The 20,997-nt window shown below is 36.9% G+C and overlaps 1 protein-coding gene across 1 annotated transcript in view; it reads left to right on the top strand.

Annotated features, from left to right (window-relative positions):
* LOC140234698 (neurobeachin-like) overlaps positions 1-17,302 on the top strand; it is a 421,843-nt gene extending 404,541 nt beyond the window's left edge. Inside the window, 13 exon segments of the mRNA XM_072314734.1 lie at positions 3,839-3,979; positions 4,643-4,762; positions 5,875-6,027; positions 6,749-6,916; positions 7,648-7,737; positions 8,784-8,964; positions 9,634-9,705; positions 10,484-10,639; positions 11,279-11,452; positions 13,063-13,164; positions 13,767-13,966; positions 15,065-15,216; positions 17,165-17,302. Of these exon segments, the coding sequence (XP_072170835.1) occupies positions 3,839-3,979; positions 4,643-4,762; positions 5,875-6,027; positions 6,749-6,916; positions 7,648-7,737; positions 8,784-8,964; positions 9,634-9,705; positions 10,484-10,639; positions 11,279-11,452; positions 13,063-13,164; positions 13,767-13,966; positions 15,065-15,216; positions 17,165-17,255 (1,800 nt within the window). The 3' untranslated portion in view covers positions 17,256-17,302.
* The last annotated feature ends 3,695 nt before the right edge of the window (positions 17,303-20,997 follow it).

The following is a 20,997-nucleotide window of genomic DNA, read 5'->3' as shown; positions in this document are numbered from 1 at the left end:
AAAGTAGTATGCATATCCTTTAGTCAAAAGGAAATGGTTTGTAATCTCAAAATACTATTTCTCTATGCAAATACCACCTAATTTATTAGCATATTGTGCATAGTAATACCCGAATGTACCAGAAGCCAATGGTCAAGGTCGACTTAAGAAATTGTATCAGCTTATGCGATAACTCAAGACTGGATGAAGCAAATTTCACCAAACTTGGTCCAAGGATGGCGTATGATGGGGCAATAAATTAAGCAGTTTCTAAGTAAAATTGGCATGAGGTCAAAGGTCATATATTTCAAGGTCAATGCTCAAAATTTCCTTATTTCTCCCATATCTATGCAATGCCTGAAGGTAATGAAGGTAGTGACTGCATACATGTACTATCAAAATAAGATTCACCAGGGAGTTTTAGGTCAAGAGGTCAAAGGTCAAAGTTCAGGTGAAAATGTTACAATTTTACTTTTTTGCTCCGTATCTCTCAAATGGTTCAAGGTATCTTCATGGAACTTGATACTTTGTACTGGCAAGAATTTTCCAGGGAATTTAGGGGTCATTTGTCAAAGGTCAGGGGTCAAAGATCAAGGTCAATTGAGCACTCAAAATTTCACTATTTCCCTGATATTTATGCTATGGTTGTAGGATTTTTCATGAAACTTAATATATACATGTATTACCTAGTGGAGATTCTGAGGAAATTTCCTGGCAAAAGGTCAAAGCTGTAATGAAAGTACAATATTTCACATTTTCTTGTGAATCAAGGTATCATGAAACTTAGTACATATTTGTGCATGTTCTACCTGACAGTGATTCCCTTGTTGGTTATCGAAAAAATGTTAAGCCCTCCCCTCTCATGTGTTTTTGTTTCCTCTTGATAAGTAAGAAAGGACATGGAATTCAGTGACATAGTATAGCCATCACTGTCATTGCATTTGATATATTAATGGGTCGCATGAAAGTTAATCTTGATGCACACATGTATAACCTCTGACATTCTTACCTTTTACATTTTTACCTGTGTATTTTTTTTTTGATTTTAACCTCTGACCTCTTTACACAAAACCAGTTAACATAATCATTTTTGGAAAAAGCTTCAAGATCATGTAGGTCATGATCATCTATACAGGTATAAGCTGGTATGTGGTGGAATATAACATTCCTTGGACCGCCAGGGAGTTACATTATCCCAAGGGAAAACAATCACAACCCGGGAGAATATCACATTTACGATCCTCGCAAACAGTAGCATGTGACGATCTGTTGACAAATCACATCCTAGTAATTGTAGAGGCCATCTAATATACTCTTTTATGGCTATGAACATATAATTTTTGCTTTGATTTATTGTTGAAATTGACTGATATTAAGTCAGAGACTAAGATTATTTGACTTAAAGTATAACATCTCCTATATTGTTCACATGACAATTTTTGCATACATTATTGCCTTTTCACAATGTTATTGCATATAAATTTCCTAGCACAGTTTCCATGCCATAGCAGCTCGTAGTATACTGAGGGGTTATGAAGGAACTTCTTTTTTTTTTTTCAGAAACAGCCTTTGTTTCTAACTCAAGTTTGTAAGTTCTTAATGTGTGCAGATACCCTGGCATCCACATAGTTTGCACAAATCTAAAATCAGTTTGATGTAAAAAGCCTCTTGTTCGCTTGGTTGCCTACAAAATACAAGGAAAATCAGAATTATGCTTTCACTATGGTAGTGTTTTTGTAATGATTTTCTAACCATGACCTCAGTTGTGTACTGTTTGCAAGGAAAAGAAAAAGTTCCTTTTGTAAGCAATATTGTTCCGATTTGCACGATATCAGTGATATTCCTATGTAGGCCCTACAGTATATTTGCATAATCATATTTAAAGAGTGTCACTATCGATTGCTATGCTTCCCACCCTTCTAAGCATTTATGCAATGAGGGAAAATTGATAGTAAAAATGATTTTAAACATCAATATGTTTCGAAATTTCATCTCTTTTATACTTATTTGCATAATTTATGCATAAAATGCCTAGATTGATTAAATAATATGGAAACAATTCAGGCAACTGAAGAGTGTTGTTGCGAGAATATTGTCTTATCCTATTAGCTTTTTGGATATCAAGTTTAAAGGGATTTATGACGTTGTCACATGATTGCTTTTTGTTTGTTCTGATTATGTATGTATAGGTATTGATATGCATATTATGCAAATAACAGGTTGTTTGCATAGAGACAGTTTGTCTCTTTAGATGGATCATTTGCTTTTGACCCAAGGAACATCCATCCCAGATTCAAACTTTGTACTACAAGATCCAGTGCTTAATAGGTTAGAAATTCTTTCAAAAATGCAGATTTTTGCTCAATAACTTGCATAACTATGCAAATTTTACGTTTATTTACATAGGTATAACATCATTTTTTGCAGGAATTGTTTCCACACACTCTATAGAATACTTCTACCGAATTAGGTATTTCTGCTGGATGCACATATATTTTTGAATAATTTTTATATGTATTTTGCATAAATTATGTTAATTAAGGCTTATTTGCATAGATACAGAGTGTCTCTTTAGATGAAAATCTTTCAATTGCCCTAGGGAACATCTGTGCCAAGTAGGATATTTGTACTAAAAATGCAGCGTTTATCCCCTTAGCAAGTCTACTACTAGTCAAACTCATTTGTTCCAGATGGGTAGGAGAGTATATTAATATGTTTTATGGGACAGGACTATGTTAAGTCTTTGATTTTGCAAGCTGCCAAGTAGAATGAGCCCGAGGAAGGTCGGTTCCATAAATATTGGCACAAAGATAGTGGCAGCAAATCACTGACTGACATTCCCAAGGCTTTTCCAGTAATTATCAAATAGTTTGTCCTTATTTATAGCTGTGCATTCCAAAACTCTCCCCTGATATGTGTACCCACCAGCTTTCCTCAGTGATGTCCTCATCAAAAGCAGTTTATCAAATTAGAATGTGTCCCTCAGAGTATCATTGTTATGTAGTGTTTTTAAGGAGAATTTTCCCCCAATTTTTCATGTAGTTTTTTTTTTTTTCAGTCAAACACTTCAGTGAAACTTGAAGGAATTTAAACAAGCTATCATAAGTTATGAAATTTTAAAAATCTGGTTAAATTCATGTGCCATCTTCACTGGGATGGAAAGCTACAATGTGTTATGCCGCAATAGTACAGCAATGTGAAGAAGATATAAAGAGAATCCCACAAAATTTCCTTTTGAGTGAAAAGTGCATTCTATCTCGACTTGTTAGCATATTTTGAGGGTGATATCAATTCTTGCTCTCTTCTGAAAACGTATGTCAAGAAATATGAAAATCTGTGGAATTATCTTTATATATTCTTCATATTGTTGTACTGTTGTGGCATCACAAAATTATTGATTTATAACTGTTGAACAAATTTTCATATTTTTCTCAAACATCACTGATGCGTTCTGGTAATATTTTTGCATTCACTGAATCCACACATGTACTTCTAAAGGGTAAATTCCTCTTCAGGTATTTGTTTCATGAAGAATCTTAGAAGTAACATTTATAATTTTATTGCATATATGTAAAATATCTGTTGTCATCTGGCAGCTTCATTGATTCAACAGTAGATGGGTTCGTCACGCAAATAAGATTGTCTGAAAGTGAAGAAAATCTGTGTGCTCGTAATGTGATAAAAGGGTGACTACTGTTACAATTACAATATGTTTGTTGTTGTTGAAAAATCATATCACTGCACTTAGCAAAGATTTTCATGTACATATGTTGTGAGAATGATTATCCTTCTATGCAGTTTTTCATTCATTCATTCATTTGTTTACAACCTCTTTTTCTCTTTGTTTCTCTCTGCTCAGCCAATGGGAGCGCTGAATCCTAGTCGGAAGGCTTTCTTCCAGGAGAGGTACGAGAACTGGGAAGACGACAAGATCCCACCATTCCACTACGGCACCCACTACTCCACCTTGGGCTTTACTCTCATGTGGCTCATGAGACTGGTAAGAGAAAGAAAGGCAAAGACAGCATGAGAGATATTGAGAGAGAGGGAGGTAGAAATTCATGTGACTAATCGTGAAAAAAGAGATCTGTGACCTCTTGACAAACTGACAGATGTATGTAAACCTGTGGTGTTTATGGTGTATTCATGAATGTGGACAGAGAGATAGAGAATAGATATTTTTGTGCACATGTACGTCAGATTTAATTTTGACTATCAGATGGATGAAGTAGTTAGGATAGAGGGATATATGAATGTGTACACATTGAGTGATTGAACATGTACACAGTTTAGCTACGGTACATGTTGGAGCTGAATACACATTCACACTTATGTTAGTATATTGTTTGATTGCAAGATGTATGGATGGACTGTCAGTAACTGAATTTATATAAATCAGTTTGGTAGGGGACTGTAGAAAGATGGGTACATATATATTGTATTTTCATCACATGAATGATTTTAGTGCAAGCCTAGCAAGTTTATCATAGACTGGAGCAAAACCAAGAAAAGTCTTAGTTTGTGACGAGTCAGCACACTTTGGAGTTACAACACCCATTTTAGAGCACATCACAACTTCAATGTTCATAAGCATATCTTTTCAACAATACTTATTTGCTTTGAAGTACACCTTCTCCTCTACTCTCTCCTCTCCCATGTACAGGAGCCATACACCACCTACTTCCTGAACCTGCAGGGAGGCAAGTTTGACCACGCCTCCAGGACGTTCTCCTCCATGGCTACGGCTTGGAAGAACTGCCAGAGGGATACCTCAGATGTCAAGGTATAGGGACGTAGGAATGCTGGGGAATAGTGAAGGGATGCCAAGGGTTTTCAAACAGCAGTTTCTTCGTTCAATCCAGCTTGGAGTTTGTCATTAAATGAAATGTTTTACCCTAAAAGTCATTCTGATACATGTTAAAGAAATGGGTACTTGATGATGCTGTTGGTCAAGATTATGGCAGGATTCTTTGTGAGCCTACCCTGGGTAATCGAGGTGATGTAAATGGTATGATCATTTTTCCACTTTGTAAAATTCAGTAGATGTGCAGTCTTGTCCTTATGTGCATAGTGAGACGGCTCCAGGGCAAACTCATTGTCTAATTACAATATGTCCAGTGGTCCAGTTTTTTCCTGTTCCTCTGTCTCATAAGTGCCCACAGGAGAATATCCCAAAATCTTATGTCCATTTGAAGAAATGTTCTTGTACTACTTCATCGTGTTCATCCAGCATTTCCAGGTCTATTTTTATGTACTGTACTTTTCATTTCACCTCCATATCAAATGTCAAGCTTCATTTTATCATGTACAGAAAGGATGTACCTTGTTTGACAAGCAATCGACTGTTTATGGTGCTACCCGACTCACCTGTTCTTATTGTCTTGTTTTATTGCTGTGATGCAGAATAAATGTAAATTGACTTGAAATTGAAATCCAAGCAGTCTGGTACTTGATGAACCTATATGATATAGCTTATAGGTACAGAGTAGGATGAAACAAGGAATTATGACTTAATAAAGAAGAATGCTGATTGGCAAGTTTGCCCTCCCCCATCTATCTATCTATCTATCTATCTATCTGTCTATCTATCTATCTATCTTTCTATCTGTCTGTCTATCTATCTATCTATCTCTTAGGACCTGTTGTTGCTGTTGCTGTTGCTGTTGTTGTTGTTGTTGTTGTTGTTGTTGTTGTTGTTGTCGTTGTCGTTGTCGTTGTCGTTGTCGTTGTCGTTGTCGTTGTCGTTGTCGTTGTCGTTGTCGTTGTCGTTGTCGTTGTCGTTGTCGTTGTCGTTGTCGTTGTCGTTGTCGTTGTCGTTGTCGTTGTCGTTGTCGTTGTTGTTGTTGTTGTTGTTATTGTTCATACCACCTATCGTCCTTTGTTTCTCAATGTTAGGAGTTGATCCCAGAGTTCTACTACCTACCTGAGATGTTCTGTAACAGCAATGGCTACCGCCTTGGTAACCTTGACGACGGAAGCGAGGTGAATGATGTCATCCTTCCACCTTGGGCCAAGTCACCGGAAGACTTCATCAGGATAAACCGACTGGTCAGTTTTGGGGGAGGGAGGAGGGTGGGCTGGTCGTAAAATGTCATGTTATAGCTCTCTTAAATGTGACCTTGCATCATAAAACCCACATAAGGTCACATAGGTCAATATCTAAGTAGGCCTGACAATGTATTTTGTTTCAACAATTCATATTTCCATTATTTTGTGTTGTCTGTTATCATACAGAGATAGAAGTGACTCTGTGTTGTAATCAGTTCAATCAGTGACAGGTGTCTTGTTTTCCAATGCCTCAGTATCAAAAGGGTCATAGAGATTGTATATCTGTAGTGTTTTCATCATGAAAGAAGATGCACAGCATAAACAGAGAGTATTGTGATTGTGACGACCACAGAGCATTTGCAACTTTACAGTGTTATCACTTTCATTTTCAGAGAATGCGTAACCAAAAACTCTAATCTAATGGAAAGTTAAGCCCAAACGTTGTTTTTACGTACACCGCAAAATGTTGTGATGGGAAAAGAAAACCTCCTACAGATGAATGACTTTTAGTTTTTATGTTTTAATTCACATATTTATTTTTTTATTTTTTGTCTGTACTTGTTTCATCATTTATTCTGTTCAATGTATATATAAGTAGATTTTTAAGTATCATTTAAAATAGGTCAGTAGGCCTACATGAAGCAGCAAAGAGTTGAAGGAAGTATTGATGTGAAATGGAGAGTGTTTTTTTTTTTCTGTTTTTGCTTTCCCATCCGTGAAGGCCTTGGAATCTGAGTTTGTGTCATGTCAGCTTCATCAGTGGATTGATCTGATATTTGGCTACAAGCAGCGGGGTCTGGATGCCGTCCGCTCCACCAATGTTTTCTACTACCTCACCTACGAGGGCAGCATTGACCTGGAGTCCATTGATGATCCAGTTATGAGAGAGGTCAGACTCAAAACACACAGACATGTGCACATATAACGTCTTTCTATTCACTCTCAAATGACCTTTGTCTTAAAAGGCAACATCATTATTTTGTAAACTAAATGTTGATGAGACTGTTTGTTTTCAGGCACTCTAAATTGGTAATAAACTTAAGAGCAAAAATCTATAATAGATATGTTATAATCTATTGTATCACTTCAAAGACAAGGTCTGAGGAGCATAATTTACTTCACATATCTTGTGTGTGTACTATAATTGCTCTGGAGGTCTGTTCAGAGAAAATCTATACAACGCCCTCAGTGTCCCAAGTTATATAGTCTAAATGGTGAATTTCAAAAGGTCTACTTCTGTGTCATCTGCAAGCTACATTATTAAATGGATTTTCTTCAAAGTTTTTGTGCAGATATACAATGAAGCAAACAAACACACACACACACACACATACACACACACACATACATGCATGCACATACATTGGTTTAGGTGGTGTTGTCCTTATTGATTCATCTTTTACAGGGTCAAAGGTTGCTCTGACCAGCTGAGCATTCATTTGCAAGAATGCTTATGAATATAGATGTGCATGCATTTGGAGACAAAAAATCCAACTCATTTGTGCGGATGATTAATTTGTACGAATACTGCTATAGCTCCTGCGTTTGCCTCTATTGAGCATCAACTGTATCACAAGTCTCTTCCAATGTCTTCTGTGATTTCCATATCTCTCTCTCCAGGCAATTGAGAATCAGATCCGAAGTTTTGGACAGACTCCAGCACAGCTACTGACAGAGCCACATCCACCAAGGAGTTCAGCTATGCACCTGGTAAGGCCAATATTGATCACCAAAATCAAGAGTCAGAGAATTCATGAATCTAGTCATCGGAAGGAGGGAGAGAACCCTCTAAAATGAATAGTAGACATGTAATATTACCTCACTGTAGCTCTGTATGAGTGATGTATTCAGGAAGCACATCAATACATTGTGTTCACGTTTGTCACAAAATGTTGCTTTCAGGACAAATAAATCCCCTATATCAAATGTACATGTCAGTTACCATGTGGATTTCCATCTAAATCTTTTAAGGTAAGGTTAGGGTTGATGAAACTAGCTTTAGGAATGCCAGCAATGAGACAGAACCATACCAGCTCATCAAGACCCAATCGCCACACTATCCATAGTTTGGTGATGTGTCTTTTTTTATTATGTATTTTAATTTTGTAATGTATTAAAGTATTGTTTGTTTTAGGTGCAAGATTCCTGGAAGCCTTTAATTCCAAAATTTATGAATGATTTTCAGATTAGCAAAACATATTTGAAAGATCAGATTTTTCTGTTTCTCTGTTAAATTGCATTTTTTAGGGGGGAGGGGGAGGGGAGTTGTGTGTTTTGCAGATTGAAAGTGAATTTGATTAGGTCAGTTTAATCTTGTTTTTTTTTTTTTGCAGTGTAGGATTTGCAGTAAAATCCAGAGTTGCCGATTTTCTAAAGACAAGACAACAATTCCTATAGCAGTATTACCAAAGGACTTGCTGGGTGAGAGCAGTATAAAATCTCTTTCTCAGGAGTCACCTGTAATTGACCAGAAGTATTGAAATGAAATCAATGCTTGATACGTTCCACATGAGGTACACTAAGTAGGCCTAACCAGCTGAGGACAAACTGATTTTGCGGTAACACACATTTCTCATAGACACCTTCCTGAGTATGCTAAATGCAGATAATTTATTGGCAGGCAAAAGCTCATAACATTGACATGTTGACATGACATTGACATGTATATAGTTAGTAAAACAGTGCTGTGTGAACATTTTGAGTGAAGTCCATCATGGAAGGCATCCCATCCCATTTTTGAATGTCCCTTTCATCAGTCCCCGATGATGTACACTGACCAGCTACAACAAGAGGTCCTCATGATCATCAAGTTCCTGTCCAACTCACCGGTCATTCATGTAGCAGCTAACACCAGCCCAATGGTCCCCACACCAGCCATCATCACTGTGGCCTGCAACCAGACCTTTGCCATGAACAGGTGGAACAACCAAACAGCTGGTGAGTTGGTAGAAGAGAGGGGTGGGGGTGCAGGGGGGGGGGGGGGAGGGCAAGGAGGTGGGGGTAGAGTAGAGGTAAGATTTGATAGGATTGGGGGTTATTTGTCCAATTGCATTTCAACAACATGATATAATTGATTTCAGATAAAGAAGGTAGAACCAGATGGACAGAATGCTAAGAGTTCATCAAAATCAGACTCATGAGAAGAAAGTAAAGGAGTTTCAAAGGTTCTCTTTTACCAAATAGTGATACCATTCACAACCATATAATGATATGGTGTTATGTCATTTAGCTATGTGGTGATAAATTCATTAGCCCACAATTCTCCCATTAGTTTGTGCATAAAGTACAAGTCATGTTTATGGTTGGGGAGCAGCACCTACAACCGTTTCACCCATAGAATTGTAAAGCCATCATTGTTTCATTATTGCAACAAAACAAAAGTTTATGCAAACTTACTTAATTTTCTTTCTTGGTTCCTTTCAAAAAAGGAAATGAGTAAAAATGTATGTGTTGGTCAGTTGGAGACTTGTTGGACCATGACAGCATCACCTTATCTTATTTACATATGATGTTGCTGCCAAGATCCCTCCCAGCTGTGAGGGGGTTGAAGACATTGCTGCATGTTACATAATTCTTTTGTCTCCTTACCCCAATTTCTCCTGTCAGGTGTTCCAGGTACACCAGGCTATTCCATGGATGCTGGAAAAAACCTCCTGATTGAACTTGATCCATTGGTCTGTAAGTGGCATAGTCCTTCTGGAAATTTGAGGGCCAGGCCTTGCTGTTTAGGGGGAAAAAATGTTTTTGAAATAAAAAGTATACATGTAATATAACTTAATATTCAACAGTCCAGAAAATAGTGTTTGGGCCTTTGAAGGACTTTACCCCAACTATACATGTGCATTAATTGGATGCAGAAATATAAGGAGAACGCATCAGTGGTGTTTGAGGAAAATTGGACCATCCATTCAAAAGTTTTCAAATTGTGATAGTTTTGGTTAAATCCATGTGCTGACATTGCTAGATAAGAAGGCTACCATTTTAGCTACACTGTACCATTATTTTGTGCATCATAAACACTATGCATGGGGATAAAGTGTACTAGTACCACATCAATGTATGATGGATCTTTCTACATACCATTGCATTAGTGCAGACCTCACACTGACACTGAAGGGCTAAGAAGTAAATCTTTAGCGGTAAAAGCTCAACATAAGTTACTGTAAAAGTGGAAATTTTGCATGAGTTACAATTTTTGTGCATTCAGGTAAAATCAATTTGACATTTCACCCTTTTTTAATTTTGTGGAATTAGAGAAATTACATATTGGTACATATCACAGGCAAGAATATTCACGTGGTTTTATTTTCGGGTTGGTTTCATGATGTGCAAAATGCGCAAGAATTTTCACACCGCGAAAGTTTCCACTTTTACACTACTCTCAGTGTGCTATTTATGTGTTTTGGGATATATATATATACATACATATGTTTTTCAAATCATCTTGCTATCCCAGTGTCTCAGACTGGTATGCATCGGCGTCAGATCCTGGAGGCCATGGACTCCAACATCAAGTCTAAGGCATCCTGCTACGTGGCCACAGCAGACAATCGTTACATCATGGCCTGTGGCTTCTGGGACAAGAGCTTCAGGGTCTTCTTGACAGACACCTGTGAGTAGAGATCGGCACAAGTGGCCCACTCAGTTACCTTGTCCTTCTTTGGTCCAACAAGAGGTCTCAGCTTCAACGCCCAATGAGACCACATGGGCAGTACTTGTATTTTTTTCTGTCCACTGTCCACCTCTGTTAACTCATTATATCCTCAATGAGGTTTGTTGATTGGCATTTTGGAATTCCACTGCATATTTTCTACTGGAAAAAATCTACCTAAGATCAGGAAGAAATTTGGTACAAAAATTTGCCAATTTTAGAAAGAAACAAAAGCATTATTCTTCTATGTAGTTTTACCAATTTAGGAATCAGAATGTCAGAAAGACTTATGGTAGAAATAAGGATGCAGGGGACAATAGGCCCTATACAGCAATGAAATGCAAAAGAAATCAGGAGTCAAAAGGGACCTGAGCTTTCAATTCTAGCAGAATCTTCGTCACAATTTTGCCTGTGATGAAGATTCTGCTAGGATCGGAAACTCAGGCCTCTTTTCACTCCATTTTACTCCACTGGCTTGCCACTATTGGATAAACAGCTTTCAGCAGCTCTTTTTTTTTCCTTTTTTTTTTTTTTTTTGCTACAAATGAAATCAGTGTGATTTGGTAATTATATGTAATTCTGTGTTCTGCACCATTCCAGGTAAGGTGACCCAAGTTGTCTACGGTCACTGGGACATGGTGACCTGCCTGGGCCGATCTGAGTGCCCAGTCGGTGGGGACTGCTACATTGTGTCAGGCTCCCGGGATGCCACCCTTCTGGTGTGGCACTGGAGTGCCAAGCAGCAGTGGGTACTGGGTGATAATCATGTACATGGTGAGATACAAACTGTACATGTGTGGGCATTTGTTTGTGTGTGTGTGTGTGTGGGGAGGGATAGATGGATACACAGATAGATAGATAGATAGATAGATAGATAGATAGATAGATAGATAGATAGATAGATAGATAGATAGATAGATAGATAGATAGATAGATAGATTGATAGATTGATAGATAGATAGATAGATAGATAGATTGATAGATTGATAGATTGATAGATTGATAGATAGATAGATTGATAGATAGATAGATAGATAGATAGATAGATTGATAGATTGATAGATAGATAGATAGATAGATAGATTGATAGATAGATAGATAGATAGATAGATTGATAGATTGATAGATTGATAGATTGATAGATTGATAGATTGATAGATAGATAGATAGATAGATTGATAGATTGATAGATTGATAGATTGATAGATAGATAGATAGATAGATAGATTGATAGATAGATAGATTGATAGATTGATAGATTGATAGATTGATAGATTGATAGATTGATAGATAGATAGATAGATTGATAGATAGATAGATAGATAGATAGATAGATAGCTAAATAGATAGATAAATAGATAGATAAATAGATAGATAGATAGATAGATAGATAGATAGCTAAATAGATAGATAAATAGATAGATAAATAGATAGATAGATAGATAGATAGATTGATAGATAGATAGATAGCTAAATAGATAGATAAATAGATAGATAAATAGATAGATAGATAGATAGATAGCTAAATAGATAGATAAATAGATAGATAAATAGATAGATAGATAGATAGATAGATAGATAGATAGATAGACTGATAGATAGACAGAATAATTGATTAATAATAGGAGTGAGTGGTGTGATAATCTACACCGTATGCAGTCAATGTGATATCATGCAGTCTGTGATTTAAAAATAAGAGGGGAGAAGATAGGAGGCAATATACTGTGTATGCAAATGAGATATATAAAGAGATAGATGCAGAGGTAGATAAACACAGATTGTTAGGTAGATAGATAGAAATAGATGCAATAGATTGATGAATAAGACAAGTTTATATTGAATGCTAGAATTGGATACTTATTAAATGTGAACCCACTTGGGTCAGTTTTTGCCTTTCCCGTGTGTTTTGTAACCAGCTGGTGTCTTCAAAGATGTTGTGATATTGATTGTCAATAGATGGAGGTCACATTGAACTTCCCATCCCTAGTGCATCACTATTACCCTTTTGTAGGACTGCCTCACTGTCAAACCTGAATTTCTCCTCAAGTTATGAGATATATAAATAAGGTGACAATCTAAAGGCATGACAAGTTACAGGTAAGTGCACAAGCTAGGGTTGACAAGAATGTTTTGGGATCACCCAACCTCAATATTTTGTTCTTTTTTATTGACCACTGTCAAGTAAGGTGATTTTATTATCCTTTGATGTAATGGTGTGAGAGGAATCTATTTCTTCTTCCTTTTTTTTTTTATGGGAATTCCAGTTACTCCACAGAAGCCACAAGTACAAGTATTGATAATATTCTGTTGTCTTATTCAGATCAGGCCAGTGCTTACACTCAATCCTTCCCATTACATGATATCTCTGTTTGATCTCTTTTCAGGTGAGGTTGCCACGCCTCGAGCCATCCTGACTGGTCATGACACCGAGGTCATCTCAGTTGCTGTCTGCACTGAACTGGGTTTGGTGGTCAGTGGGTCAAAGGGTCAGTATCAGGCAGTCTTGAGTTTTAAATTTGGTCATACATTTATGATGTTTGCGCACATTGAATCTAAAATTACAAGGTACTTTTGCTTTATAACTTCTTGGAGAGAAATACAATCCATAAAGTGGGTATCACATACAAAACATATTCTTATAATATTCTTTTTTGACTTTGTCCTTGGGGCAAATTTGGATGTAAAGTGCATCGAACAGTTTATTGGAATTACACTGTTCAAAAAAAAAAAAGTTTATTATTGTTATTATTATTAACATCAAGCTGTATCTGTGAAATGACAAGGAATTTTTGTCTCCATTTAAATGACCCTGGAAGAATCTTCAATAGCATTTTTATTTCTCATTGCTACAATACGCTCATTGCAGCATACTTCATGGACTGATCAGGCGACATCCAGATTTTGATGTTAGAGACAATAGAGGTTACTGACAGTTTGAGTGTATGCAAATTACAGCAATAGTTTTTAAAAGGATCATCACTGGAGTGCTGATGTCATAGTGTCTTGCCTCGTAGATGTGTCACACAGGTGAATGTCAATTCATTGGGTATGCCATATGCTTTGAAGTATTGTTCCTTGTCCCCCACAGGTGGTGCTTGTCTGGTACACACAGTATCAGGAGACCTCCTCCAGTCTCTCACCCCTCCGGCTGCCTGCAAAGTGCCACGCCTTTGCTCCATCGCCGCCGAGCAGGGCGTCATCATCGTCACCTTTGACAAGGGCAACATCTGCTCCTACACCCTCAATGGCCGCTTCCTCAACCTCACCGATGTCCAGGCCAACCTTCATGTGAGTGCAATTCATTTGTCCACTGACTATCACAGAGACTCCAACTCTACGCTTACAGCAAAAGATCTCTTGCTTTAAGGCCATTTTTCTCAATATCTTCCTCTGTCCTGCTCTAGCTGTACATCTTCCGCTTAAATTTTGCATTCTCCAGCCCAACATTACTTTTGTCATATATTGTTATGTTTAAAAATAAGGCGAAGATAGTACAGAGGATCTACAACTCCTAGAGCTTCCAGGGCCCTTCAGTGGACCCTGGACCCTGGCCGTGGGGGACATTGCACTTTGTGCCCTGTTTGCAAGGGGGTTCATGTGGAAAAATCTCCTGTTTGAGAGATGCTTTGGGTTGGAGTCTCTGCTACCAGTGTCTACTAATGGACCATGTAGTAACCCCTCCATCTATTTGTTGCCATAATCTCTTCATGCTGATTTCCTTGAAAAGGGGTACTGTACGAGCTGAAATTTTCGCGTGCAGATATTTTTGCGAATTGCTACTTGGAGGACATTTTCGCGTGTTGTTAATTTCGCGGTTGCGAGGGTCTAGCTGAACTTAGTTATTCGCCCGTTGTCATTTTCGCGTGTTGTTATTTTCGCGGTTCAAAGGCGCTTCGAGAAATTCGCGAAAATAAAACCACCGCAAAAATTTCAGCTCGTACAGTATTTGAAGACCTATGTTGTCCAATCTCCATTGAACACATGATAAAGGGCATGATATGTTTGGGTATAATTCATTTCTGACTAGGTAAACATTTCATAATGCTGTCACCTTTGGTCAAACAAGCATATTGCAAAGAAAATCAAATCATGTTTGATGGTCTTTCTTTCACATATTTGTTTATGTACATTTCTGCCTTACTGTTCTTAGCTACTTTCTTCCATTCCTCTTGTCTTGTTGAAATTTTTAAAGCCAGAACATCTGTTATTTTGCATTAAACTATTGTTACAAACCAAACTCTTTAGACTTATCCTAATTTTGATTCATACTGGAAAATGGTATTCCTAGAAACAGAAATCATTTTATATGTAACACATTACTTTTTGTGCTGTCACTACCTCATCATGATTACCTCCATCCTTGTAATGTGATTTCTCCTCCTCCAGGCTGTGAAGATGAAGCCAGAGGGAGACTACTTTGTCACTGGGGGCGACAACCGAGTCGTCCAGGTGTGGCGGACCCACGACCACAAGCTGATGCACACCTTTCCGCTGTGTGACGCCTCCATTCTCGCCCTAGACCTCGCCCACGAACAAAGGTTAGCATGCAAATAGCTCATCATTATGTATTTTGTGTAATGATAATGATAATGTGAAATTATTTTTACCCAGGGTAGACTGTAGGGTGTAGTGACTGTTTACATGTACTCAGAAGGCTCTGCCATGATTAAAACCCAAGCATTGCCAGGTACCATTTTTAAGTTCAGTTCAAGAAGGGAGGGGGTATCCATGAATTATTAAAACAAGCAGACCATTGATGTTCCCTCGTGTCAGAAGAATATGACACAGGATCTGCTCTAGACAGGATCTTTTGTCCGTTTATTAAGTCCAGAGGTGTATTCTTCACACTGCAGTGCTCCCGGTGTTGTATCTACACATCTTAGTCAGTGAAGGGGAGGGAAAGATATAGTGGTGTTTGGTGTTTGGTGTCATGCCTTGTGTATAAACAAAGGTGAATAGGGGAAGGTGCTTGATACAGTACATTTAGAATAGTTTTGTAAGTATGGCTGTCAAGGTCAAATGGATGATACAGATTCGGATTAGGTGGGGCTTCAGGTTGTCCAACATTTTTGATGATTAGTTTTTGAGATAATGAGAAACCTCTCATCAAATATGTAGGAGCATATGCCTCCAAGAGGAATTTAAAGTTTATTTGATGCAAATCAGTTTTAAAATGGCTGAGATATCCAAAATAAAGCAATCCTAATAAAAGGTGAGACCCACCTTTTATTAGGATCCCTTTTGTTTTACATCATTTTTGGATATCTGAGGCATTTTAAAACCAATTTTCATCAAATAAACTTAGAATTCTTCCTGGAATTGTATGCAATTTGAGATTTACATTTCATAATGTGGTTTATTAGTACCTGGTAAAAAGTTAAAAAGCTGAATCCTCACATCAATCAATACTATACCATCCCATTAAGAGAGGAGAATTCTTGATTTGTTATGTTTAATTCCTGGTGTAAGTTTGAAGGGGATTAATTCCCAGTGCACTTGTGAAGTATTAAGTGATGTAATCCCTAGTCTTCACATAGTAGTGATTATGAGGTTATTTCAGACATACATATTCATGGAAACACAAATAAATAGCGAGATAGATAGATAGATAAATAAATTGATAGACAAATAGATATATATACTGATGGACAGACAGACAGACAGATAGATAGATAGATAGATAGACAGATAGAGAGATAGATAGGTAGAAAGACAAGAAGTTATGTAGATAATCACTTTGGTTATTGATTTCATAATAATAATAACAATAATAATAATAATACATAACATTTATAAAGCGCTTAGTATCATATTTCTAAGCGCTGGGGAAAAACAAAGATAGAGAACGAGTGAGAAGAAAACAATAAGCAATCAACATATAGGTACAGTAAACAATCATATATATGACAACAATTACAAATACTAGTACACTACCGACACAGATAACACTTCCTAAAGAGATATGTTTTGAGGTTTGACTTAAATGAATCTAGTGTATTGGCTTGTCGGATGCTGACGGGAAGATTGTTCCATAGTTTAGGAGCAAGGGAGGAAAAGGCACGATCACCATAACGTGTGTTGGTACGAGGTCCAGAGGACAACTGAAGATTGGCAGTGGTGGCGGAACAAATCAAGATAGGCGTTCATGAGATGTTGATAAGAAAATCCTGACAGGCTTAAACCTTACTGTGCTTCAATGATTGGTACAGATGTCTGGAAACTAACTGTCAATGAGTAGAGATTACCAAAGTCTACTTGATCTCCATATAGTGTCACTATGACCTTCCTGTTTGACGGAGGCAGTGTTACACCTGAATGGACTGTCCAACATGATGTGGATTCAAGTTTAGGGTGACTGAATTTGAGGTCCTATCCCACTGGTTAGAGAACATGGTAACACTTGTGATTTTCTTTCTGGTGTACAATCATCCTTGGATGTATGTCTCCTTAATGTACATCTACTCCTCTCTCTTCTCTTCATTGCAGGACGATCATCGCTGGCATGGCAACCGGTAGCATTGTGGCCTTTCACGTCAACTTCCAAAAGTGGCACCACGAGTACAGGGAGGCGTACTAGCCTCCCCAACTCCCGACCCCCAACCCTTGGAACATGTACAGCACACAGGAGGGCATTCCCTTAATCTCATCTTGTGCTCATCATAGCAAAATTGCAGCGAAGCGCACACAAATTATCAAATACATATATGAATATATACTCATTTTAATTTTAAATTCAGTGAAGCAGGGTTCTTTCTGCTCAAGTTATGAAATTGCAGAGAAGCATATTGAGACAAATTTGCTGGAATGTAGCAGTATCAAAGGTCTGTGTAAAGAAAGATAGATAAATGATGTGGAATAGGTGAGTCTTCTCAGCAGACTAGTGGTAATTGCCTACCTCCCTCGTAGGGAAAATAAAAAATGTGTCAGTGTGAAAGTATGATCCTTTGATATGGGTGTGTATGATTAACTTTTGCACTCTCTCTGAGTGTGCAATGCTTATGACTATTTATTCATTATTCAAAACAAAACTGAGCCAAAGTTAGCCATTGTTCCTATTTTTTCACCATCGATAAAAGAAGAATGTCTGTACACTTACATTTGTACTTTAATGTTTCAAATAAGCCCCTAGAACGTCATCAGATGGTATTTTATTTAAGTTATTGTCAGGTTTCCCATGAAATTAGATAGGAGCAGTGCTAGGTTTTTTTTTCTTCTTCTTTTTTTAAAGAACATTGTTATTCATTTCACACAGAGGAGCTGTGGACATTTTTGTCTCATCTAGTGTCTTTGAGGACTCTGTGAAAATTCCTCTTCATGGTCGATAACATTCCACCTGCAGTACTTCTCTTTAGGAATATACGAAGCCTGTTAGTAACCATGGCAACCAGTTTGCATACCAAGTCAATAGCATTCTGATGATGGTGATGGTGTTGAGGGGTTAATGCTCATCCATTCTTTGGACAAAGATAGATGATGGTTAATGAGGAGTGATGGTTGTGCTCTGGACAACTTTTGTGAATTATCCCAAAAATAATGTATCTTTATTCAGTGATGTTGGATACACATGGAAATTAGTATCAAGGATCTTTAGGATGTACAAAAAGGTGGTTCTCTTAATATCAGGGAAAGGAAGTGAAAATATTTAGGGAAATAGAATAAAGCATCATAATGTGTATCATATGGGTTTGTCTCCATATTATCCCTTTTGTTGTTCTGGTTTTTATGTAGATGTTGAATAATTTATATAATTGTACATCTGTTATTCATTACTCGGAGCAACTGTACTTCTAAATAAGGATATTGAGCTGAACTATCACTTCGTTTCTTCCTTCTTTTCAAGCCAGATTATTTCTTATTTGAAAGAGTGAAAGGGAAAAGTATGTTTAACACTGGATGCTTCACTCTCTCATAAGATGTATGTAGTCAATGCAATAGACAGGTGAGCTACTTTGATGTATGCTGAGTAATCTTGTTGGTGTCAAGAACAAAAATAGTTTTGCCCGTCCTAGACATATGCTTCTTGACTTCCTGTCCAACACTCTCAACTTAGACAGCAACATTTTACAATAAGAGGTGTGTGTAATGTACATGACTGACCAAAGTTGTGTGGACACTGAAATTTTTTCATGACTGTTAAAAGCAAGAAAAAATATGTGATGCATGTTTAAGTGCTACTAGGTGTGACATTGTTTTTTTATCATGATGACTACAAAGTTATATTTGTATCTGAACGTTATCTTTTTGTCTTCTGCGATTAAAAATTTCGTACATGTAGTACATTGTTGATAAAATATGCAAGAGAATAGTTATTGTGAAAATTGGATCAACAAATTAATTATTTGTATACATATAACCTCATATATATGTATGTGTGTATAAATACGTATGCACACACATGTACTACCCCAGAAAATCCCTGGTTTGGTTTTCTTTCCATTACTGATGTATCAAAACTAGTCAAAAATTCCTGTACAACAAATAACGTGTAATCATGAAATATCGCTGAAAACATTTACAAATATTCAGTGCTTTGTTCATATCTTATACATAAAAGCAGTGTATAATTGTAGATACTGTGCACATATCGGAGTGTTTGAGGACACTGTATAATCTCATAAAAGTGTACATGTGATATTGAGTTGAACTGATTTCCAAGAAGAAAGAGGGGCAGAGATATAGTGAGAAAACTGAAATGATGGAGGTATCTGAAAGAATCTCCGGAATGTTCCAGAGGGTCTTGCATCACATGCTAGATGGTATCCTCATTGTTTTGTGCAAGTCCATGTCCGCCCGCAGTTTTACACTTTAGAAGTGTCCTTTTTTAGTATTCAAGAATGCTCCTTTGTGAATGTCTCTAAAGTAGGACTGATGTTACAGTGCTTGCTGCTTTCTAAGTTTTTACACCATGATTTGATATTTAAAAAAATGCTGGTGCAAGGGGACTGCCATGGTACAAGTTATGATTTTGTGTGTAATCAGAAGAAGACAACAAAGAATATTTAGCAGTAGTTGATATGTGAGAAAAGGATTAGAATAAGATGTATAGACTCTTCTGTAGCTATTCAAGATGGACTCTTCTTTGGGTTTTAAGCGGAAAAAGATCAGAACTTGTGTTGACACACTCACTCACTTTATAATTTGGCCCATAAGCATTGTGGGTACCTGAAAAATTGACCACAGCATTGCCAATCAAAGTGCTTGCTTACATGATCTGGACATCATGCCATGATACAATCTAAACAAGGAAAGGCTGACACAGTTTATTCTTATTATTCTGTTTTTCTGTCTTCAGTGTTGGCACTCTGAAATTGTGACATTTTCAAAAGAGAGGTTAGACTTTTGTGATTGCTGTGAATCTATTTCATGTCAGCCAAAAAGCCTCATCGAGTGGCTCCTTGTTTATTTCAAAATTCAAGATAAATTAATGGACATGAGATTGCAGCCAGTGGTGGTACATGCTGTCCAGATTCTGCTTTATGTCAGGATATGTAGTTTGACAGCAGTTTTGAAAAAGGAATGTTTACTTTCTACCTACTTTTATGCTCCCAACATTACTTCATTCCAATTACTCATTTCTTTCATTTTTCGGTGGATTTTTTAAAGCCCATGCTATTATTTCATATGTGTAAGAATACTTTGATGTACAGCAGTATCCCTTAATACAAAGTAATTTTGTATTCATGTCCAGTCATTGGTGAAGCCCTATCATAATAAGAAATATGGTGTGAAAAGCTCTGTTTTGTTGTGAATTGTTGAATACACAGATCCCATATATTTTTAACCATGTGGACCAATGTAGTAATTAGGCAAATTACAAAGATGTGGAGAAAACAAGAAAATTCAAAAAAATACTCACGATGTTTTAATATGTATATCATCTGAGGTGTTTAAAACAAAAGCAAAAAAGATATTGTAATTAAGGTTACAACATTTTGATTTCCTATGAATTTACTAATCTCACCTTTATTTGTTCGTGCGATATAATTGATTTTTTTTTTTTTATGATCACAGATGGAAAACAAATCCTGCATTACTTTTCTTGCTGTTCCTCAAAGCTAGTAATCAGGTTTTTGACTTTCTTGGTAACCCTTCTGATGAAGGAATTAATCAAGCCTCTGTGGTTAAAAAACAAACAAACAAACAAACAAACAAACAAACAAAGCAAGCTGAAAAAAAAGAAGCATGGATTTCATTTTTGTATTCATTTCATAATGATGTGCAATTACTTGCTTATAGTGTAATATAATAAAACTTCAAAGTAGCTAGAATCTAATGGAATATACATGTATGCTACCCAAACATTCTACTGTATTGATTCC

Source organism: Diadema setosum, chromosome 11, assembly GCF_964275005.1.
Source record: "Diadema setosum chromosome 11, eeDiaSeto1, whole genome shotgun sequence".
NCBI lineage: Eukaryota > Metazoa > Echinodermata > Echinoidea > Diadematoida > Diadematidae > Diadema > Diadema setosum.
Note: the sequence above shows the minus strand (reverse complement) of the source record. Positions and strands in the feature narration are given on the sequence as shown.